General features: G+C 40.7%; 1 protein-coding gene across 2 annotated transcripts; it reads right to left on the bottom strand.

Moving 5' to 3' along the window:
* Positions 1–967: 967 nt before the first annotated feature.
* Positions 968–16438, bottom strand: keap1b (kelch-like ECH-associated protein 1b). 2 transcript variants are annotated; one of them, XM_080880888.1, is made up of 7 exons: positions 16335–16438; positions 11514–12707; positions 10195–10440; positions 8474–9150; positions 7133–7338; positions 4051–4227; positions 968–3221 (listed from the first exon to the last, which is right to left on the bottom strand). In XM_080880888.1, the coding sequence occupies exons 2-7, from the start codon at positions 11817–11819 to the stop codon at positions 2980–2982; spliced, it is 1854 nt and encodes a 617-aa protein (XP_080737014.1). In that variant the 5' UTR covers positions 11820–12707; positions 16335–16438; the 3' UTR covers positions 968–2979. The 2 variants fall into 2 exon arrangements, with proteins under 2 accessions (XP_080737014.1, XP_080737015.1); XM_080880889.1 differs by lacking the exon at positions 16335–16438 and adding an exon at positions 16003–16278.
* Positions 16439–16615: the final 177 nt, after the last annotated feature.

The raw sequence follows: 16615 nt of genomic DNA, 5'->3' as shown, positions 1-16615 counted from the left end.
GCATCAAAAAGTGTTTTTTCCTGCTAATTTGACATTTCCTCTTTTTTGCTGTATTCCGTGTAAACGCTAAAGGTGGTTGTGTTGGGGGATATCCCAGCACATCTGCAGTTTCTAAAAAAAACTCGCCTGGCCCCAACAGCCACACCACATTCAGAGTCACTTAGAATCATCTTGATGACATTCACTTTGAACTTCAATAGGCCACGCAGACCATGTGTTCATGCCCGAATGTAGTGGGACGCTGACACGTGATCGTATGATTAGATAGTTGCATTAATAAGTAGTTAATCAGATGTACCTATCAAAGTGGGCAGGGAGCATCCATCTTTAGCAAAAAGCGTAAATTGGTAACTTTATTTTAGGGTAAATGTAGAAATAAAATACAAGAAGATATGAAGGCGCATTAGCTCCCTCTAGTGGCCACTAGTGATTTGAAAACAGCACAAATGAACGTAACATCAAGAATAAAAAACAGGAAAAAAAACAAACAAAACACACACAACCCAGCAACTATCAGAACTAAAATTATTACATGACTACAGCAGTGCAATAAACACATTTTAATTAACAGTGCATTACTGTACAGGGTAGGTCTTGCTTGGGGGGAGAAATGTACAAAGCAGATGCTTTTAAATATTTTCATCTCTAATCCAAACACTGGACAGGGGGGGAAAGGTCCCTTTCAAGGTGAAGCGTCGGTTTCTCTTTTTTTGTTTTATTTTTTTTGCGTTTTTTTTAAACAAACATCCAAAATCTGCATTAACAGGCATTCCTAGTTTGTTACAATGCATGCTAGTTATTAAAACACTACACCAGAGTCCAATTTAATACAAAGCTGATGTCAGTTTAGAGGAAGAAGAAAAATCACAAAGGACCTGAACAAATAAATAAAAAAGTGAGCTCTGAATTCCTGTACAAGACTTTGTAGAATATCAATGTACAAAACATCACTTAAAAACATTTGTAGCTTAAACCGCTGTTACAAATACATTTTTTAAGCAAGTTCCCCCCCCCCCCCCTTTTTTTTTTAATCATTAGTATACAATATTTGAACACGAATGCACAAACATGGTCATTTGTGTCTGAGGTCTCAAGGATGTGAAAATCCCAAAAAAATTGTTTACTGCGCGCGGGAGGGTCTCATTTCTGTCTGCAAATAGTGAGATGTTTCAATTCAGGCCGTTTAAATGCTACAGTATTGATTCCTCTAAACACAGCCTAAACTAATTTCTTCATTCTGTTGGCGCTTTGCACACCGATCCCACTGGACGACAATCGTGGAGCCCGAGAAGAAGCATCGCTCAGTATTTTACTAAAGTTTCACATTTTATGCAATCAGTTAAAGAACACATTTGTTACTATGCAGACTCTTGTATCAACACTTGAATTTGTCACAGTGGGCCTCATGCAAGAACCACTTGCTTAAAGCAGATCCTTTCTACCATAATCTGAGATGACAATTTATACAATTTGGCAGGTGCATGCACATTTTCCCCCACACCCGTACAGCTGCATAATGACTGCAGTTGAAGGAACAGAAACTCAGCTGCCAGTTTATGATTATACACACTTAACTAGATGTAATGCTCTATAATATGACATCCTGCAATAAATCCTACCTTCATGAAGGTTGTAATTTCTGATTAAGTGGTTCCATAAAAAGGTGGTGATTCTGTGGAAGTGTTATGCACCAAAGTGACAGGCGTTTATTATTTTGCCCCAGTAAGATCACTAAAAGGCAACAAAACAGTAGAAACCCACTGTGAAAGCTGGATTTACTGCAGGACTGCTAGTTTTAGCCGTGCCTACCAAAATAAACCTGCAGCAGAGCCTCAGGTAGTCATGTAAGAAAGGCCAAAGTATTTCTTCTTGGAATCTAATAGCACACGTCATGGTTGGTGTTGCAGGCGAGGGATCACACCAACACCAAATGCCTCGCACAGGCCGTTTGTTCTTGGATTTAAAACTGGAACCACCTTGCCAGCTTGCTTGAAAACCCTCTTTTATATCACAGGTATATTCTTGTGTGTGATCCAGTAATCCAAAATGTTCTTGAAAATATTTAAGGTGGGATAAGAGCTCTGGAGCTGCAGAATCTGTCTTCAGCTTAGATCAACAACAACCGATTTAAATATCTTCCGCGTGCCTTCACAGGCGTCATACAGGATGTCCACTTTAAATAAAAATAGATTATTTGCAAAAAAATGAGTTCTAAACAGATGGTGAGTTTAAACATGTACATTACTACTAAAAATAACAGCAAATAACTGTCATATACAATAAACAGGAGGGAAATAATGGTTCCTGTGCTATATCAAAAACCTGTTACTACACAGTTTTTTTGGACTGCTAGTACTGGATATATCCAACATCAGGAGCTTAAATTCTTCTTCTTTATTTATTTATGTATTCTTTTTTAATGTGCAGATTGTGATTTTGTAAAGAACTATTGGACTGAATTAAGATGGTCTGTATAAGCACGTCAAACAAGCTCTTGCATGAGGCCCACTGTACGATCTTCATCTTGTGGCTCTCTGGGTTAACACTAATTTCCACACAGTGACTCAGCCTGTGCCTTCCCACACAAGCACCTCAGGAGAATATACCGACATAGTGATAATGCCCACAGGCATTGTAATGGCACTTTGATTGCTACGCGCACACACACACACACACACACACACACACACACACACACACACACACACACAACGTTTTGTTTACATAATCGATCGCTTGAAGTATTTCCTTCACCTATCAGATTTAGTTTGCTCTTTAAATGCAATAAAGAGCCCCTGATGACTCATCGGGCCAGTAAAGTGGCCTTTTTACTATGGAGCCCTTTACTTGAACTTTACAAATGATGATCTAGCTGAGGGCTTCAAATGCCGCGTTGGAGCACAAAGCTAGACTGTCTGGATCTTATAACGATACTCAATTTAAAGGACCAGTTTTCACAGGTCAGTTTTGAGATGCGTGTCAGTGTGTGGATCGGGTCCTGCTCAGATCTTCGCGTGCATTTGCCGAAGGGTCCGCCTTGCCACTGGTTCTTCCACCGTCACATGCCTGACACTGCAATAAATCCTTTTGGCAGGGCTCCATGGTGACAGCCACTCCCACGCCGCTGCGGCCTGAAGTCATGTGGGTCACCTCTGACCAAGTGTCCTGCTCTGGGTCGTAACACTCCACACTGTCGAGGAAAGTGCTGCCATCGTAACCTCCTGTAAGCACAGCACAGATCTGAGCTATGGATAACAAACACTAAGTGGAGTGAGTAAATAGGAGTTAGTTATTGCTACTGTGACTCATAAAAACTTAAATATTTACATTTTATAGTCACAAAAACTGAACAAGTTACCCAAGGTTAATCATGCCTTGCAAAATACATCTAAACACTTAACGGTTACACTACAAAGAGTTTTAATACGCAGACACATTAAAAAGAAAGCACACCCTGTTTCTAATTTTGACTTCCTAGGTAAACACAACATCACATGACATATTACACACTCTGGCATTATTTATTTAACACAAACTGAAACGCAGAAGCAGTGTGTGAAAACCAAAAAAACTAAATAAAAACAAACAAACAAACCTGCAAAGACGCAATTGAACAAACCACAAGACAACCGTCCATGGTGGTGAAGGCGTTATGATATGGGCATGTTTTACAGCCACAAGACCAAAGTACTGTTTACCAAAGTATTCTAGAGTCAAGTGTGAGGCCATCTGCCTGACAGCTGAAATTTGGCCAAAACGAGGTCATGCAACAGGCCAATGATCGCGAGAACAGTAGCAAAGCTACTAAAGAATGGCTGAAAAAGTAAACAATGAAGGTGTTGTAATATCCCAAAGTCCAAACCTCAACCTGAATGAAATGCTGTGGTGTGGTGCTCGTGACCTAAATGAGTACTGGCTCACACCCAATGATTGTAAATGTGGGAGGTGAACAAAATAATTGCATTGATATCGGTATAATAATTAAAACATATTTTGTAAATCAAATCGTTGCTTTTTTCTCAGCAGGCTTCTACGAGCTACATTACTCACCCAACACATAGATGCGTCCATGCAGCGCAGTGACTCCCAGAGCACTGCGTCTGTGCCTCATGGAGGCAGCAAAGCTCCACGTATCGGTTTCTACATCATAGCGCTCCACCGTGTTCAGCTGGTTGGTGCCGTCGTATCCGCCCATCACAAAGATCTGATTGCCAAGTGCACACACGCCTAAAAGAAAAGGTCAACTGTTTCATTTATTCAAACTAAATGTGGGCAGACACATGTAAGCACATGCCAGAACTGGCTGAAGAAAAGAGTAACGTCTACGCTACGGTCACAGGTAGCTTTGTTTTGACTGCCATCATAAAAAAAAGAAAAAAAAAAGGAAAATACAATTAAAACTCCAGGCCAACCATGTATTTAAGGACACACAAAGAAAGGCATACACACTCCCCACATAAGTGTTTTGTTTTTTCTTTAATGCGTTTCTTGATTAAGAAAAATCATTGCCTCTGCCAAGGAGGTTGTGTTTATTTTAACACTTGTGTGAGGGTTGTAAAATGTTACCAATCCATTCAAATTTGGCTTACATCCACCATGATCTTAAAAGGTCAACATAATGATTTATTTGCTTAAAAAAAAAAAAAAAAAAAAAAAAAAAAAAAAGAAGAGAAAAAAAGAAAAAGAAAAGAAAGAATCCTTATAACTTAGAAACTATGATCCTTACAAATAGGGCTGCACGATTAATCGTTAGAAAATCGCAATCTCAATTTATACTTATGTGCGATCTTATTTCCAAATGACAACAATTTAAAAAAAAAAAGAAAAAAAAAAGACGATGACTGTACCGCATTTTGATCCGGGACGTAATCTGCATGAAAACAAGCGCTCACTCTTCCTGCTCAACAAATGACAAGGGCGGAGCCTTATACCACGTGACACAGAAGCTGGCTGCTAAAATTGGCAGGGAAAAAACAACGGAGAGCACGTCAGGGATGACGAGAAAGTGACTGGAGAAAATCCGTCCCGGTCAACCACCCAAACATCAATAATGGGAACCTTATACAGCGCTTCCCTATACCCGTCGAACTCCCGCAGGCACAAAGAAATTACGGAGGCTATCACTTATCACCTGACCAAAGATATGGCTCCCATCAACACTGTGCAAAACGAGGGATTTAGGAAAATGATCAACACCCTAGACAAACGAGTGCCGTCCCGCAACTATTTTTCTATTGTTGCACTACCTGCTCTATACACGCAGTGTCGAGGAACGGTGGAGATGGAATTTCAAGCAGTACAACATTTTGTGGCAACAACAAAATGTGAGACATTTGTTATTTTTATGTTTATTTATTGTTTTTATGTTCAGTCTCAACTGTTACGAAGTTGATGTGCAGTTAATAAGTGCAATAAATATTTATACTGGAAAAGAAAATCGTGAGAGAATCGTGATCTCAATTCTAAGCAAAAAAAAAAAAAAAAAAAAAAAAAAATCGTGATTCTCATTTTATGCAAAATCGTGCAGCCCTACTTACAAATGTGGTGTGTCAACATATATGAAGTACCAGCATAAAGATTTTAATTATCATGTCAAATTTGACCTCTTCAAGGTCAACACACAGATCTGGAGGTCATAGAGCTATTTAAAACATTTAATCATATAAGGTATGATCAATGGAGATTTTAAAGATAAAATTTTCTTTGGACTTCTGACCTATGTTTTTATTGTCAACATTTAATTTCTACTGCACTACAAACATTATTTTTTTTAAGCAAATTGAAAACTAACGAAATCCAAAAAAAATAAATAAAAATGAATGAATACAAAACACAATACTAATCCCTTAAAATTTAAATAGTGCCCAAATGGTGAGGTGCTTGGGTGGGGGGGGATTGTGCTCGGAGTGCTTCTTGTTTATTGACTCTGTGCAGAGACTGACAACATAGCAGATTTTGCCCACTGTAGCAAAGCCAAAATATCTCATGGACACCTTTATCCTATCACACACAGTTTAGAAGATGGATGCTGCCAGAGCAATGACACTCATTGGTTTGGGAAGTCCAGTTTCAAAACCTCAACCTGAGCATTTTTACCGTCTCCATCGGTATGTTTTGAAACCAGAAGTGAGGAGTTATCTCTGGATCTCTGTATGTTTGATTTAGTCTGAGCTGAAACTAGCGATTGAGCCCTAATAAGTCATGAGGAAAGTTCACTGAGATCACAGAAAAAAGTCGCTTAGGGCCATTTTCACTTAGATTTCTATTCAAATGGAAGTCTTTTTACAAACAGATACATGATTTACATGATATCGAAGTTTGACTGACCCACACAATCACTGAATTTCACACAGGTTTCAAGTAACAGCATTTGATTGTTAAAATATGAGAGTTTTTTGGTCACGGTTGACAGGACACGCTGTTCAAAACTGTGGACAGAGCGATAACCAGTGTTGACATGGTCAGACCTGTTACCAGTCGTTAACCCCAGATGCACGTTACAAAACACACCTTCTTCCTTTTATAACTTATCGCAGAAGTTAAAAAAGTAACACAAAACTAAGCTTACCAATTTGACAAAAGGGGCCACAGTCACGCTTCTGTTTATTTTACACCAAAATATGGAAAGTAGTAACAATAAGAGTACTAATAAGCATCCATACATAAAGACTTCCTGCCAAAGTCTTGGGTCTGTTCTCTAGATATGAGTAATAACTGCTGAGGTAACTAGTTTCTTCCCAGAGTCCAGTTGGATTTCACATCTCAAAGCTTGCCAAAAGACGTCAATAAAATGCCTAGATATTTTGGCTTCACTTTTTCCATATACACTCTACTGCAAGATTATTATAGGTTCTGTCTAATTTCTCAATTGTTTTTTCTTTTTTTTTGAGAAATGTTGCTTTTTACCTGAAATCTTTGTTTATTTGCTTTGCCTCACTATTAAGCTGCCCTTGCTGTCTGGTTTAAGTACTGCTTGGGTCTACCTAGCAAAAACAGGAAGGTCTGCAGGGGCAGGAAGTCTTGCAAATCTTTACAAATCACAGGTGGAAAACTGCACGGGCAGTTGTGTAAATTGATTGTTTTTCAGAAACGTTTTTCATCATTAGGAGGCAGCTTTACAATTCCTTCTTACCAGCTCCGGAGCGGACCGTGTTCATCGGAGCCATGGTCTTCCACTCATCCTTCTCAGGGTTGTAGCACTCACAGGAACTGAGCCGGTTGGTCCCGTCGAACCCCCCCACAGCGTAGAGCAGCCGGTTGATGACCGCCACACCCACACCGATACGTCGTGTTAACATCGGGGCTACCAGCTGCCACTGATCCTGTTCTGGATCATACCTGTGGAGAACCAACACAAACTAAGAAGGCTACATAGTTTGAAAAGAAAGTAATTATCGCTATATTTCCGAGCTTTAAATTCCCGTTTTCTTTTTGCCAACTAATAACATTAGTCAGTTTACTTATCGGGTTTCTAAATCGCAAATGTAACCAACTCTTGTAACTAATCATCCCAATGAATGAACCACTGCCAGGAGTCTGCTCCACAGATTCATTAGTTTCATTCCTCAGTATCTGTGGTTAGCCGTTGTGCTACAGTGCGTCATATGTGCTTTCGGATGTTACATGATTGTTCAGACTGGCTGGACATGTTCCTCTTTCACCGAGACTGTGGGCTACCTGCGTAAGATCTTCTATTTTAGGAACAAAGCCAACTTTTGGGTAAAGTTTCTGCCTTGAATTAAAATGTACGTAATCCCAGTTTTAAATGGGTAGCAGTGAAAAATCTGGGGCAGGTTTATGTCAAGGTTAGTCAGAGCAAGGCCAATACGGCACCTCGGATATTTCTCATGGGACTTGATGGGCTCTCCGCTTCCCTTTTTGTTATTATTTATTAAAATGTATGTTGTTAAGTCACTGTTCATACCCAACACCAGAAAGCACCTAAACAAAGCTGCCGTTTCACAGGTGTGGATTAAAAGATGCATCCGGCAGGATTATCTCAAGATGTTAAGCAATCTGAGAAAGAATGAGTATTAGTTCTTCTTGATCTGGTCATATAACAATGTTCGTACAAGCATTTCGTGCCAATCTTAGATTGAGAGAGAAACAAAAGGTGTCTTGTTTCTCTTTTCAATTGTCACTAAGTTTAATATTACAAAAATATTTCCCTGTAGACTCAAACACCCTCACAGAAGCTTTGTGTGATCTAAAAATAAATTGCAGGAAGTAAAATGTTTCCAGGAAGTTACCCGATTACTTCTCTTGACAGACACAACCATAAGCCTTTCATTAAAATGACCTGTGCTGACCACATACTGTAATTGTTACTTAACTATTCAACCAGTAAAAGACTGCTGGTTTTCTTTCTACATTCAAACACACATAATTGATAAAAGAATAAATTCAAAATAGGCAGAATTGGTCTGTGTAATAAAAGTAATACCATCTTCCATTATTAGCCAACTTGACTTACCTTTCCACACTATTATGATGAATGCACCCATGTGATCCACCAACTGCATATACCATGCCATCGATGACCCCGACTCCGATTCGGTTCCTGGGCACGCTCATGGGTGCACACGGCAGCCAGCAGTTGTTCATAGGATTGTAACAGTCTAAAGCGTTTGAGTCCATGTTACCATCAGGCGCGTTGTTTCTTCCACCAACAGCATAGAAAAGCCCACTGATCACACAGGCGGCCAGGCCGCTTCGGGGTACCTGCAGGTCGGCAAGCCTCAGCCAGGTTCCCGTGCAAGGGTTGTAAGCCTCCAGGTAGCTGAGCGACTGACGGAAATAACCCCCTGCTGTGTAGATGAGCTGCGGCACCTTGGGAGTTCTGCAAGAAATCACTTTGGTGGGTTTGTGGAGGGTGAGGTCCTGGAAGATCTGAGCCAGGTAGTCTTTACACTGTGGGTCCCAGTCCAGAGACTGAAGTTGGGTCTGCAGGAAGTTGGGGGTGAGGGAATGGCAGCGGACAGCCTGGAGTAAGGCTTGGACATACGGTCGCCTGTTCTCCCGGTCATATCGCACCCAGGCCACGCATGCCTGGAAGACTTCGGACTCACAGCGCACGTTGAGCTCGTCGCGGCTGATCAGGTTGACCAGCTGGCAGTGGGACAAGTTGAAGAATTCCTCTTGGGTTGCTACCTGGAAAGCAGGAGTACAGATTTAAAGTAACTTTTTATGATACACGTGTTGTTAAAGAATAAAGTACCTGGTGTGAGTAAATACAACAACTGGAAAGATTTTTCAAACAACTGATTAATATTTCTGAGCTAAAAGTTTCCAGACAGCTAATGACAGCTGCATAAGTCCAAAATCCAGACATATATGACTGAATGGAATCTAGACCAGCAGCAAATTCTCATCTAATTTTCTTACCTAAAGTAACTGCTGGATCAATTAAACTGTGCACAGTCTGTTCCAAATACAAACAGATTTATTTTAAATTATGGATCAATCATGTAATCTTTATCAGTTGGTTTTTGCTTATTTTGATCAATTATAACATAACAGTGAGGACAAAACAAACTCTTGCAACAAATAATCTCTTTCTAACAAAGGAAAACTGGTTTCCTACCCTGACAGCCACAATATATTTAAAAAGTCAAATCTCTGGTGAGCAGGCATGTATTGAATATTATACCATTTATAGGTTTTAACCTCACAGACAGACATGTGACACGTCTTTGTCATAAGCTGGACCTACCCTTGATCTTATCTCCTTATGAGGGAGAAATATTAACTGTCCTTTCATTTCTTGTACTGTGTTGTATCATCATCTTTTGCAGTCAGTTATGCTTCAGCCACCAGTAAACCCACATAGATACTCACAAGTCATCGTGACTCATAGCTTGAATTCTCTTGGCCTTCTTGTGAAGAGAATTCAAGCTATGAGTCTGCCAGTGGACTCATAGCTTGAACCCACCAGAAGAAACCACAATGCAGCAAGTGAAACATTGTTTACTCAGACCTCAAAACACTTTACACACAGATTTCCTGCCCCAAAAACTTGAACAGATTTGTAGAATGTTTAATTCTTGATATCTAAGTTACAAAATCATTACTTAAGCGCCACAAATTAGGAAAAAACAATTACAAGGAGTGGCTCCAACTTCATGTGCAGCCCAACAATGCAGTTCAGTGATTCTAACGAAAATGCTTTCATTCGAGATGCTATTTAAGCCTTACCTGGCTGAAGTTCATGTAGATGTATTCTCTGGCCTTCTGGTGGAGCTCTGTGCAACCGATCTGCTCTGCAAAGCTGGCAATGCCAATAGCGTTGCTGGGGTCAAGCTGCTGGACGAGGAAATCACAGCAGGCCTTGACCACGCTGTCTATCTGGTACATGACAGCACCATTCATCACATGGATGACACACTTCTCACCCACAGAGATGCTGGCTGTGTAGGCAAACTCTATCAGTCTGTCCATTACCTGAAATGGTGAAAAGACACAACGTAAGGGGTTGGACTGTGGGAGGTCAGTGCACAGATGAGAAAATTAGAGCGAGAGAAGCTGGAGAGAAAAATTATTTAATGCTATGCTAAATTCTGGAAGGAAGGAACCCAGATTAGCATCTCACAAGCTATCACGTCATAGATATTGTTTCGATCACACTCTATGTGAGCTCAGTAAACACCCAACGCAAGTAGAGGAAGTCAAGATAAAACTGTTTAGCCACTGTGCATACCTGTTTTACAGAGAGAGAGCTTACTTTTTAAAAAGGTGGAACTTCAGTCCTGAGTACCATAGAAAAATATTTATGCACTTTTACATATGACTCATAATTACTTTGAACATATTATTTGCTCATGGAAAAAAAGATTAAAAAAAGAAAAGAAAAGAGAGAAATGCACTCAATCCATGGGTACACACATTTTCCGAATATAAATTACATGTATTGTAAAAATGTTTTAAGCACTTCAGATAAAGACATTAACAATCATAAAGTGTGATGTAGAAAATGTAAAATCCAAATATGCAGTCATATAGCAACAAGGAGGAGTCCTACAGAGCAACTAAAAAGGGCAGGCATCGTAGCAAACCCTCCAAGATGCTTGGAATAACCCATTTGGTTAATAATCAGTGTGATGTAAGGCTGATATTCATTTAGTTTTGACTTTTAATTGCACTTGTACAAAGATAAATGATAAAGAAAAACAGTGGATGGTGTTATCTATAAAGGTATGATCATCTGAGTATGGTTTTAAAGCAATTCTGACTTTCTGTTTCACTTTAAAGCAGTGCAGGATTTTTGTGGGAGTGGAGCCATTTTTTTCTAACAATGCTGGAAAAGCCCATTGTGGTATACAGCTTGGTTTTAAAGTTACAATTCCCATACATACTGGATTTTCCTTGTAATAATGTGAGGCCGGTTTATGCTGAAAGAGGAGTAACTCGATTCCCATTTAGTTATTCGGAAGTCAACAAATAAACACAATACTACAGCTACATTTAAATGAGTACAAATCAAACAAAACATTCAGGCAAGGATAAAACAGACTAACCTTGGGGTGAATTCCTTCGATGGGCACCAACTCCATACCGCACTCCTTCAGGCCGTTGGTGAACATGGCCCTGAAGACCGGGGACGAGGAGGCCAACACCACCTTGTGAGCCACAAAGTCCACCGCCTCCAGGTCCTTGTAGCGCACGCGTAGCGTGACGTCGCACAGCTGCCGCTCCAGCCGCAGCTCGTTCATGATGGCGAAGGCGGCTGACGTGTGGCTCTCGAGCGTGTAGCTGAAGACGCGGTGACCATTGCGCGTGGACGGAGTCACCAGCGCTTTGTATTCTGTCAAACACTCCGTCATTTCCTACCCTTTCTCCTCCTCTTTGGTCGCCTTCTCAAGAACAGTGGACGGCGTTATGGGGCATCCTTGCACCACATGCAGGCATGGGTCGAAATAAAAGAATTTAATTTGAGGAATTTGGTAGACAGCCAAACAGAAAGCTCCAGGCCCTCCTGACTTTTCTATGAGTAAAAGAGTTATGTCTGGTTTATAAAAACATGGGGATTTCCTTGCTATGTTCAGTACTTCAGTCCAGCCATTCGCCCCATTATGGCATTACTAGAGCGTTGAATGCAAGGCTGCCACTCATGGCTGCATGTACTAATATATGCTGCAGTTCCAACATAATTAAAATGCCTTGAATTAAGGGTCCCTCTGGTTTTGTTTGAAGGTTAACTTTTCAGAGAAAGAGTTAGAGAATAGCAGGCAAAGTAAGAACTGCTCCAGACTCAGATCAGTTGTTTGTGTTGGCAACACAGTTGCTTTCCTTTCCACTTCTCTATTATTTCAGCAGAAACGTATTAATCATACCCAGCAATATAAACAGTCAGTTTGCAGTACGTCTCTGTTATCTTGTCTTCCTCTGAGCCTTCTAATCAAATATATTTTGACTGCTCAAAAAGTCTTCAATCAAACAACTCAAGAGCTGTGCCAGATTCACAAACTGTGCAGATCAATCTTGCACAGTGATAAAAAAATAAAATAAAATCTATTGCTTTGTTACAAAAAGTAATAATCAAAGCTGTCTTCAAAAGAGCTATTCAGAGTCCGAGACTCTAGGTGAGGCAGTTGAGCCTTTAGGAATGAAGTGGTAGCGGTGTTTCGTTGTTTTCTCTGGAGAAGCCTTCCTTGAGGATGCCCACCTATTTGTTTGTTTACTTACTAAGAAGCAGTTGGTTCAGCTGACAGCTGGGGAGAGAAAGAGAGAGAGCATGTGTTTGTTTCATACTGATAAACTCTGCTTCTCTGCTCGGTCTACATACGTACATCAATGCCTTGCATAGCGAGTGATTCAGCACTATTCTTTACCTATGAACTCATACAACAAAACTTTATCAATGCAGTGACACATAATTCTCTGTCATTCTTCCTCATGCACTCCACTTACAGTCAAGGCTTTGTCTTTGTAACGATGACTATGCAGCTCATTAAAAAAACAAAAAACAAAAACCATCTTCTGCTTTTATGAGTCCCAAACTCTAGTTCTCTCTATCAGTCGCCAATACTGATGCACGGATCCAGTTTTGTTTTGTTTTTTACCCCAGTTCTGATACGACACGATTACCTCAACTCAACATACAATAATAAGGTATGTGTTGGTACTGGGTACCAATCCAGGAACAGTGTTTATTTAATACACTGTATTTGAGTAACGAAAAATACTTATCAGGCTTGATTTAAAACATTGCTTTACTAATTCTGTTTGCAATCCAAGACAATTTAAAAAACAAAGGGAGTACTACAATAGCTGTAAGGGCTTATCCAACAGGTGCTCTTAAGTAGGGCAGATGCAAAGTCAGGCTACGTCCACACTAATGTGTTTTGAAAACGCAGCGTTTTCTCTCCGCTTTGACCTCCCGTCCACACTGAGACGGCGTTTTCCTCAAGAAAAAACGCAGCATTTTGAAAACGCTCTCGAAAACACATACATTTCAAAACGGAGCTGTCCCGTCGCAGTGTGGACACTCGAAAACGCAGACTTTCTAAAACGATGACGCATTTTAGTCATGTGATGCAGTCATGTGAGCAATTAAACAAAGATAGCCGAGTGCATTATACAGCAGTTGTTTTGATTGCTCTCAACTTTGACAGCCCTAAAAAAGATTAATATCAGTTTGTACATGCTCCGGATAGCTTTTCTTCAAATTCTTTAGTTCTCACTTGCTTTTGCGTGAAAATGACTGAAAATGCTAGTGTGGACGCCGTTTTCAAATCTATCCGGGCTAGTGTGGACGTAGCCTAATGCGTTTTCATTTGTCATGATAGTTTCTCCTTATCTGGCATCGCTTCACACACAGGTAGTGTGCACAGCTGATAAAAGACAGGGTGAAGTGAAACACGCAAAAGAAAAACTGTTGGTGAGGAACTCAAGTGCCTGGAATCCTACCTATTACTTTCAGTACTTTTAAAAGTAAAAAACGTCCACATAGAGAGGCTAACAATATAAGCAAAACAGCAAGTAAGTGTAAGTGAGTGTGTAAGCAGCAGCTAGGGAGTGCTGCTCATTTTGAAGGACAACGCCGTGACTTAAATTAGGCTTTAATTTAACAGGCCAGCATGAGTAAGTGTGCTCTTGCTCTGCCCTGTTGCCAATCCACTGGGGGTTTGAACAGAGGGAACAGTTTGTTCAAACCAACAGCAGAATCCAAGTACATCCATTGCAGCATCTTCCAGACATGTTTAAACCAAATTAGGCTAAGAAAACAAAACAATCTTTTAATCAGAGTCAAGAGGTACTTTTATCGGAGTAATCCAGGAGGAGGAGAGGGCTCTGGCTCTGCAGACTGGCTTACAAACAAATACTTCTACAGGTAATATGTGGGATCAGATCCACTACGTTGAACCCATTAAGTTGAAAATTTAATGCCTTCATTTTTATTCCAATCCCACTTCTTCTTTTCAGAATATGAACTGCCTGCAACATTGACGTACAATACAAGAAACATGTGGTTAATGTCTGTCTGGAGCCCTCTGATCAGGAAGAGTCTGAATTACTCAGCAACAATGCTGCTGTGAGGGTTTGGTTATATAACAAAGCACCCGTGAGTTGTGTATACACACCAACACAAACACACACGCACACTGATCGTTACGTGAAGCATTGATAAAAGGACGCAAAACAAAAGGCCAGGTTCTATGACCTAGTAGCTTTCCAATCTGCAAATAGGTTACCGTGTTCTTTGCAATCATTAAAGATTAAGGGGGAAAAAAACCCAAACTCAGTTTGAGAGTTTTTCATCTTACCAACAAATGGGAACACGTCAGTGACCATGATGGAACTCGTCATGAGGAAGTCAGCCAGTTAAGCTCGCTGTAATATGAAACACACCGCAATTCACATTTACTGCTGTGCCTCCCCCCTTCCAGGATTCTGGGTGAAATAGTTTCACAGGAGAACATATTGCTCAACTCGCCCACTTTCCACAGCAGACAGAAACGACTCACTGACAAACAAGCTCTCCAAGTCCCACACTATACCTGCTGCATTTCTCTGACATTTCATCAATAATAAAAACACGTTTTTGGGTATGATGAATGCGACAGGTATAACTGGGTCCAAGCCACTCTAAAGACAGTATCTGTTGTTGAATCAATCAATTGATGAATCAGCTGACAAACACTGCACGTATTATGATAACATTTATTGTTAAGACATTTTATAACCTACACATGTGGGAAATCCTGAAATTTCACATGCCATAAGCCAAATGACTCCTAGCAAACATCTGGAGGGTTTTACTCCTCTAACATGAAAAAACTTGTTCATTACAGGTTCTAGAAGTGCAATTAAACTGTCACTCGACGGTGACACTAAACAAGGAAGTTTCAAGGAGTTGGCAGCAGTAAATCCTTACTAAAGGACGAACTCAAACAGAAACTGAAAATGTCCAGTATACATCTTTAAAAGACGAACGTGAACGATAAACCAGCGATTTATGCTGATGCTGCTAAAAATCTTCCACTGCAACCCTAATCTTGACAAGAAAGTTGGCTCATCAACAGCACAGTAATAAAGATGCACACTCACCCCTGACAGAGACCCCGCACGTCGGTTTGCGTGCCACCCTTCAGGCCTACAGGTCTTGGGTGTCTTACAACAACTGGAGGGACTCTACAAGTTTAACAGTTTGATCTGAGCTACACCTACAGCTGTGTCAGCGATTTTTATTTTATGCTACAAAGTCAGCAAACGCAATCGAGCCAGAAGTGAAACAAACACAAGTACAGAGTCCAGCGCGTTTCTCGGGCATTTTGGCAACCAGCTCTCTTCGGTGACTCATCGTGAACTCTTCACCGAGCAAACAGTGGAACTGGATGTACCAAAACATGACCCAGAAGTGAAGCCAGTCCTTTACATAAACCCTGATGGACTTGGATTTCCGCGCCATTTACCTGACATGAAGAGCACACAAAAAGCCACCGTGTGTCCTCTACGAGGATCATTTCTGAGCTTGCGTTTGTAAAACAAAAATAATCCACAGACCTGGCATGCAAAGGTAGAGGAGAGCAAGAAAAATCGGCTGCAGGTTTCTGGTGGGTTTGCAACGACGGTGAACTCAGAAGGTCTCACGATGAAAGAGCCGTAATCCCCATCAAAACAACAAGTCAAACGTTTCGGAAACAGAGCTGACAGCAAAATAGGCTCCTAATAATAGACAGTAGAGTAATGGCTGTGAGCCGAGCTCGTAACAAACGTGCTAACAAAGCGGTATCAAAATATATTCTTGCTAACCCGCCCGCACAAAATCCAGATATGTCCAAACAACTGACATTAATCACTAATGGCTCCTTAAATTTGGAATAACAGAGAATTACCGTAGTCTAGAACAATTCCTCCATCGCGGTCTGCCGAGCCACACAGAAAGGAGGGGAAAGCTGTAACTCAGCGTGACTAAGCATTGTACCGGCCTCATCTCGCCTTCACAATAAGAGCTCGCCACCAAAGCGTTGGCCCGCCTCTGTTTATTACTAATGGCAGACAAACGCTCCCCGTGGGAGGGGGCTTTTATTGAGAAGGAATTCTTAAAACGAAGGAAAAGCTGGGCAAATTTTTGGCAGGGAGCCAAAAACTGCAGCATTAACGTCAATCAAAATCT

The sequence above is a fragment of the Rhamphochromis sp. 'chilingali' genome (genome assembly GCF_963969265.1).
Source record: "Rhamphochromis sp. 'chilingali' genome assembly, chromosome: 4".
NCBI lineage: Eukaryota > Metazoa > Chordata > Actinopteri > Cichliformes > Cichlidae > Rhamphochromis > Rhamphochromis sp. 'chilingali'.
Note: the sequence above shows the minus strand (reverse complement) of the source record. Positions and strands in the feature narration are given on the sequence as shown.

Coding starts and splice junctions, on each gene's coding strand:
- keap1b (XM_080880888.1), bottom strand. CDS start 11,819: ATGACGGAGTGTTTGACAGAATACAAAGCGCTGGTGACTCCGTCCACG. Junction 9,151..10,194: donor TCTACATGAACTTCAGCCAG/GTAAGGCTTAAA, acceptor CCTGCTTTCCAG/GTAGCAACCCAAGAGGAATT. Junction 7,339..8,473: donor CATCATAATAGTGTGGAAAG/GTAAGTCAAGTT, acceptor GGTTCTCCACAG/GTATGATCCAGAACAGGATC.